The sequence below is a fragment of the Pteropus medius genome, unplaced genomic scaffold (genome assembly GCF_902729225.1).
Source record: "Pteropus medius unplaced genomic scaffold, Ma_sr-lr_union100, whole genome shotgun sequence".
NCBI lineage: Eukaryota > Metazoa > Chordata > Mammalia > Chiroptera > Pteropodidae > Pteropus > Pteropus medius.
Genome location: NW_024352947.1, coordinates 64,882 through 71,458, shown reverse-complemented (window position 1 = coordinate 71,458; position 6,577 = coordinate 64,882). Strand labels below are relative to the sequence as shown.

The 6,577-nt window shown below is 65.2% G+C and overlaps 1 protein-coding gene across 1 annotated transcript in view; it reads left to right on the top strand.

Moving 5' to 3' along the window:
- Positions 1 to 6,577, top strand: part of ABCB10 (ATP binding cassette subfamily B member 10) — a 31,673-nt gene that overhangs the window by 22,623 nt on the left and 2,473 nt on the right. The window contains exons 6-9 of the mRNA XM_039850342.1: positions 559 to 808; positions 2,511 to 2,590; positions 3,610 to 3,790; positions 5,887 to 5,930. Coding sequence (XP_039706276.1) covers positions 559 to 808; positions 2,511 to 2,590; positions 3,610 to 3,790; positions 5,887 to 5,930 — 555 coding nt within the window. The remainder of the gene's footprint in view (positions 1 to 558; positions 809 to 2,510; positions 2,591 to 3,609; positions 3,791 to 5,886; positions 5,931 to 6,577) is intronic.

Here is a 6,577-nt window from a genome sequence, read left to right as displayed (position 1 = left end):
GTGGGGCACCTCCCAGCAGGGGATTCGTCCCCACAGACAGCAGGGTGGCCTGGAGGGCGGCCTCCCTGGTGACTCCGGGGTGGTGGCAGAGGAGAGGCACGGCCATCACAGCGCAGAGGCCTCTAGACTCAGCCTGGGTGGGTGGGGCTGGCGGCGGCTACATCGCTGGTCCAGAGCCGCCCGCTGCCTCCCTGGTGCTGGGGACAGAGCCCTGAGCGTCCCCACCCTCACCGGCCCCAGGGCTGCAGGGCACAGCGTGCCTCCCGGGGCGGTGGCAGGTGATCCCAGGGCGGCAGGGACCTCTGGCCCCTCTGGCTCCGGCTGCTGTGCCGCGTGCCCGTCCCTCGTCGCTCTGATAGCCCCGGTTCCAGCCGGTTAGATGAGCCCTGGGGCGGGGGGCTGCAGAGGCGGCTCCCGGGGCGGGAGCCCGGTGCAGACTCCGCGGCTCGGCGGGTGGTCGGCGCGCTCGGTGCCCCGTCGGCACAGCGCCTGGGCGGGTGGGCGCGTGCGGCGGCCTGGGCCGGACCGACCTGCGCCGGGTAACTGGGCAACTGGGCAACTGGGCAACTGGGTAACTGGCGTCCCCCGCGCGTCGCAGAGGGCGTGGTCTTGAAGCAGACGAGCTTCCAGGGCGCGCTGCAGTTTCGGAACGTGCACTTCGCGTACCCCGCGCGCCCGGAGGTGCCCGTGTTCCGGGACTTCAGCCTCTCCATCCCCGCGGGCTCCGTCACGGCGCTGGTGGGCCCGAGCGGCTCCGGCAAGTCCACCGTGGTCTCCCTCCTGCTGCGGCTGTACGACCCCGGCGCCGGTGAGTGGCCGCGCGGAGGGAGGGGCGGGGCGGGGCGGGGCGGGGTGCGCCCCGGGAAGGGGGCCCCGGGAAGGGGGCCCCGGGAAGGGGACCCCGGCGGGCAGCTCGCGCCGCAGGCCCAGCGGCCAGTCAACCCCCGGAGACATCCCGAGCCCCGCCTCCTCGTCTCCGCTGCCGGGGTCCCCTTCTGATGCCCTCCAGAGGAGGCGCCCCTGCCGGCTGCTGGGCTTGGGGCGCCGCGGCGGGGCGGGGCGGGGCTCGGCCGCCCGTTGGCGCCGCCCTCGTCCCTGCGGCTCCGCGGGAAGCCGGCTTCTTAACGGGCTTCCTCGCTCCGGTTCTTACTTTATTTTTAACTGGACTGCGGTGGCTTTTAGAGCAAAGGACACGTCGTTTCGCTGCTTTCTATCCTTGTCCATTGAGGTGTAATCGACGCGTAACACCTTAGTTTCGGGGGCACCTCATGGTTCCGTGGTTGTCAGGCTGCAAAAACGCTCACACTGGTGGGTGTAACACCCACGCCCACACTCGACGTGCGCACCCTTCCCAGCCCCCGGGGCAGCACTGTGTCCACGTAGCTCTGGATAAGAGGACGATGATGTTTTCAGCAGGAAAACCAGGCCCTGGATGTAAAAGCACGTCCGTGGCCTTGGCACCTGTGCTTGTTCTCCAGGACGGGGTGAGAGCTGGTCGCGGGCCAGGTCATCCTCTGAGTCACAGACCCACAGAACCGCCAGCCGCATGAGGGCGGTTGTCACCACACTGCCTCTGGCATCACTGTCATGTACTCTCTGCTTCCTGTAGAATTCTGAGTTTACAGGAGTCCTAGTTACGTGGTGCACATCAAGTCAAAACATCGAGTCTGCAGCTCCTCATCGTGGGGGATGAATCGGGACAGGGAACGGCGCCAGAATCTCTGCCTTGTGTGGCCCACGGAGCCGCATCCTGTCCGAGTCAGACCTCCAGGGTCTGCAGCCGAGGCGCCACAGCTGGCTCGTGGCATCACCCGCCACTCACCGAGCGGGAATGGCCTTTCTTGTCCGTCCCTAATCATCGTCACCAGGCATTCCTGAGCGCCGCCAGTGTGCAGAATGAATTCTGTTAGCTAAGGTCAGAGTTACACCTGATGATTGAAAAGCTCTGCCACCGCGTCCGTCCATTATGAGTTTCGGGTGACCGATTCCCCTCCAGCTGAGCTCACGCACGAGGGATACTTCGAGGAGTATTAAGAGACCTCGAAACTCTCTGGAGGGCTGAGCCAGAACCTGGACGCAGAACCAGCCCCGCAGGGTAGCTGCTGGTGACGGCGGGGCCAGCGGGCGGCAGAACCAGGCAGCCACAGAAGTGGGTCGCCGCTGCAGTGTTGGTGCGGGCGGACACCCCGCGGCTTGCCCCCTCCTGTAACTCTTCTGAACCGGAGCTTTGCACAGCTGCATCCGACTGGGTCCGAGTCGCCCTCGGGGTCGGGGCGTGCGGGGCCTCTGCGGGGTGGGGCGGGGGCCGCCAGCCGGTCAGCTCAGCGCCACGGGGAGACGGCAGACGCCCGCACGCAGGACGGCCTTTAACTGTGAAATTCCACAGAATGGAATTTAGGTTTTAGGTTTCGAGTATACTTTTCATCTTCAGAGCGGAGTCCGGAACTTTCCCACGGGTCCTTACTCAGGCCCCGCGGCGATCGGTGACCCTTTCTTTCCCTCTCCACAAGGAACCATCAGACTCGATGGCCACGACATCCGCCAGCTGAACCCAGTCTGGCTGAGATCCAAGATTGGGACAGTGAGTCAGGTAGGAGGACAGGGGTCTGTTTTCTTATAATTGCTGTTGTCCTTTGCCTTTGCTCCGTCTTGGATCTCTCAGAAGGGGTGGGAGTGGGGCTCTGGGGAGGGGGCTCCCCGCTCAGGACTGCAGCGCTTTACTGGGAGAGGCGCGGATTTTCCTTCGAAGCTGGCCCGACGTCACTCTGCGGTGCAGAGAGGCGGGAGGGTGGGGACGTGGTGTCACTGTCAGCTCCTGCTGACTCTGCCCTGATTCCTGTGTTCATCATGGGCATAAAGGGTCCACCGTTTTGCATAAAGGGTTTTAGAGATGAGCAAAGACCATGGGGCCAGCCAGGGCCCCGCAGGAGGCCGCAGACGTCAGGGCCGAATGTTCACGCGAGGCCGCCCCTCCGCCCAGGCCGGCCTCCCCTGGCGGCGTGTGCTGGGTTCCATGCAGCTGTTCGCATCTGTCACCCTGCGCACGGGGCAGGCCTGAGCCCCCTGCGCTGGCCGAGGCAGGGGGCAGCGATGCGGGCTGCTCGGCCATCCTGAGGACATCAGCGGTGCCTGTTATTAGGTCTCGGAGGAAGGAAGCTGGAAGCTCACTTGCTTCTAGGGTCGTTCCAGAGAGTTCTGGCAAAGCGCCACGTCCCATCCGGTCGGCGCGCACTCCGAAGCGTGGTGGATGGGGATGGAGCCCCCTCGTCCTTGGCGGAAGGCGGCAGCTGGAAAACGCGGCTGGGCCGGGGGCCGCGAGCCTCCCTGTCCCCAAGGGAGGGGCTCACATTTGCGAGGTGCCTCCTGGGCGCCAGGCGGCCCTCATCTCCGGCTGTGTGCCGGAAGCACAGCGGTAAAGCCACCTGCCGTGGACGTGTATGACTTAAAATGTCTGCCACGTGGGTTCATGGGGGACGAGCAAGGGGCACCAGGGAGCCCGACGTGTCCCTTTGGAGCAGTTTAATCATCTCTGTGCTAAACTCCACTCTTTACCAGCCCCGTTCGAGGTCCGATGAAATTTGCCGTAAATGTCTCTTTCCAACTTTGCAGGAACCAATTTTGTTTTCTTGCTCCATTGCCGAGAACATCGCTTATGGCGCAGACGACCCGTCCTCGGTGACCGCCGAGCAGGTGGAGAGAGTGGCCGACGTGGCCAACGCAACCGCATTCATCCGCAGCTTCCCGCAAGGGTTCAGCACCGTGGTCGGCGAGAAGGGCACCCTCCTGTCAGGTACCTGGTGGCTGCCGCCGGGGGGCGGGGGTCCCCATGGTCCACGTGGCCTTGCGGCCTTCAGCTCGGCCTCGGTGCTTAGAGGGCTCGGAACCCCACGTCCACTTTCCGAAGCCCTTTCCGCGTGGGGACAGCTCCTCCGTGTCCCTCGCTTCCTCCCCCGGATTCCCAGCGGCCATCCCGCTGAGCCGTGCTCGGCATGGCAGTGTTTTTCTCACCTGAGGAAAGGTGTGTTTTGCCACCCGAGACCCTTGAAAACCGCACAGACTCCGGCCGGCGCGGGGGGCGGGGGAGTCGCCTGGGCGGCAGACACGCGGTAGCTACAGCGCGGGCCTGAGCGGGTGGGGTTCTGGCTGGTGGGGTTCTGGCTGGTGTGCCAGGCCGGGCGGCAGGCCGGGCGCTTCCACCACAGCGCAGCTGCCTCAGGGTCACGGGCCACACGCGGTCTGTCACGTGGCCTTCCTCTTCGCTGGGTTTTTTGACAGTGTGTAAAATGTAAAGCCGTTCTTAGCTCGAGAGCCATGTGCACACAGGGCCTGGCCCCGGCCGCCCCGGCTGGCCGGACGCAGGAGGCGCGGTCCCTTCAGGGCACAGAGCTGGGACTGATGAGCAGAAGTTAAAGGGAAACACATTTTCGTTTGGTTAAGCACAGATTTTTTTTCATTACAAATGCTGAGACGCGCCCCCTCCCAGGACGGCGAGGCCCGTGGCTGCACGTGCCCGGGCCGCGGTGAGTGGTGTTGCCATGTCGCGGTCCGGGCCGCCGGGTTGGACAGCGCCCAGCCTTCTGCTGGATGCTCCCCACAGAGGGTTTGATGCAAAACGCCGAGTTCATCGGGCCTCGCTTTTGAAACTATAGGCAGGAGGTGAAGATGCGTCGTTGTTGGGCGTGGGGCGTCCCCGGAGTGGAGGGGCCCGTCGCTGTGTGCCTCGACCTGGTGGGGGCTAGCGCAGGGCGGAGCCCTGAGCCGGGAAGGCGGCAGGTGGCAGCTGGCCATCCCCAGCCCGAGAGCGTCACCGTCCCCCCGAGCATGCTCCGCGGCCCTTCTGCTCCCAGGGCTCGGGGACTCAGCCGTTCCAGAGTGGGGAGCGGGGGCGTCAGTGCCATGCGCTCGCGGGCGGCGAAGGGAGGGGCACCCAGCACCAGCATCCCGGGGGGCCCCCGGCCCCCGCGGCAGGCAGGGCACCCTAGCTAGCTCGTGCCGCGGCCAGCAGCACCTCAGCTCCACCTGCCTGGTGACCGGACCCTGGGGAGGTGGTGTGGCGTCTGGCCAGCGCCACCGATGAGTCCTTTCAGACGTGAAGCCGACCCAGGACCGCTTTCGTCACCCACGTGAAGCGGAGCTGTCCGTGATGAAAGAGGTTGGGAGCAGTGAGTCCCGAGCTCTGCCCTCTGGGACTTCACCGCTGTGACTTAGCGACTTAGGAGCAGGGTCGCAGGAGGCCAGGACGAGGGTGGTGTGAGACGGGCCCCCGTCCTCCCCACGTGTTCCCTCGCTTCTGGCAGAGTCTAGGTTTTAGAAGGGGGTTCGAGCGCTCGCCCCGCGTGTCTGCGCCACTCCCCGCGGGCGGCAGGAGACGAGGGTGACGCGAGGACAGGGCATCAGGACGCACGCTCTGAGCCGGGACGCCCCCGCCCCGACCTCTCGCGAGCTGCTCAGAAGCCTCCGAGGACCCGGACTTGCTGGTCGCCTCGCTGCCCAGGGCGCCCACTCGGGGACGGCCCCGTCCTGGGCAGAAGCTCAGGCTCGGCTCTGCCCTCGCCCGCTGTGACGCCTCGGCCTGCGCCCGGGCGTCGTGCGTGACAAAGGGGTCACTATGGGATCGACTCCGTAGGATTCCACCGTTAGATGAACGAATCCGTGTCACGCGTTCAGAAAAATGCCTGTCACGGGGGACCTCTCGGTCGATGTCAGCTTCGATAGCGATCGTTGCCCATTTCGAAGTAAACGAGGAGATGGTATGTTTATAAATCGGTTTCCGTTCGGCCATCCGTGCAGCCGTGACTGACCGAAGAGGCTGCCTGCAGATCGAAGCCTGTCGCCGGGAGCCTCTGTCGAGGCTTTCGGTTTTTAACAAAGCGTTGTCATTGCCAGGTGGCCAGAAGCAGCGGATCGCGGTGGCCCGTGCTTTGCTTAAGGTACGTCCGAGGCCACCTGGCCGGGCTTGCTTGTTACCGTTTTCGATGAGAGGCCTTATGGTTTGTCACTTTCTGTTCTTTTCCTCTGTTTTTGCCGGGGTGGGCGGATGGTGGACAGGCTGGTGAAAGGTGGGTTAGGGGGGCCCCGAGTGCGTGTCGCCCACACTTAACAGACCTTCCTGGGGCATCGGGGGCCCGTGCTGTGCCAGGGGTGTCGGGGCCAAGTTCAGCACGGGGCCCTTCGGTCAGAGAGCGGCCTTCCCACCAGCGAGACGCCCCCCTGCGCTCTGAGCAGCACCCAGCCAGCGACGGCTGGGACGGGGCGTGAAGCCGTCTCCGGCGCCCCGGTGCGCGCGTGCGTGCGTCTCACACACGCACACGTCCGCGGTTTTCCTCTCTCGCGGCAGCTCTATCGTGATCTAATTCACACTCGATGCCATTTGCCCGTTAAAAGTGTACCATTCGCTGGGTTTCTGTACGTTCCGCATTGTGCAGCCATCACCATGATCAACTTAGAACGTTTTCATCGCCACGGAAGAGACGCCGTGCCCTCCGGCGCTCAGACGCGCACCCCCTTCCCCTACGCCCCACCCCGGGCCGCTTTCCGTGTCCATGGTGAGCCTGCCCGACGTGCCCCCCGGGTGCGG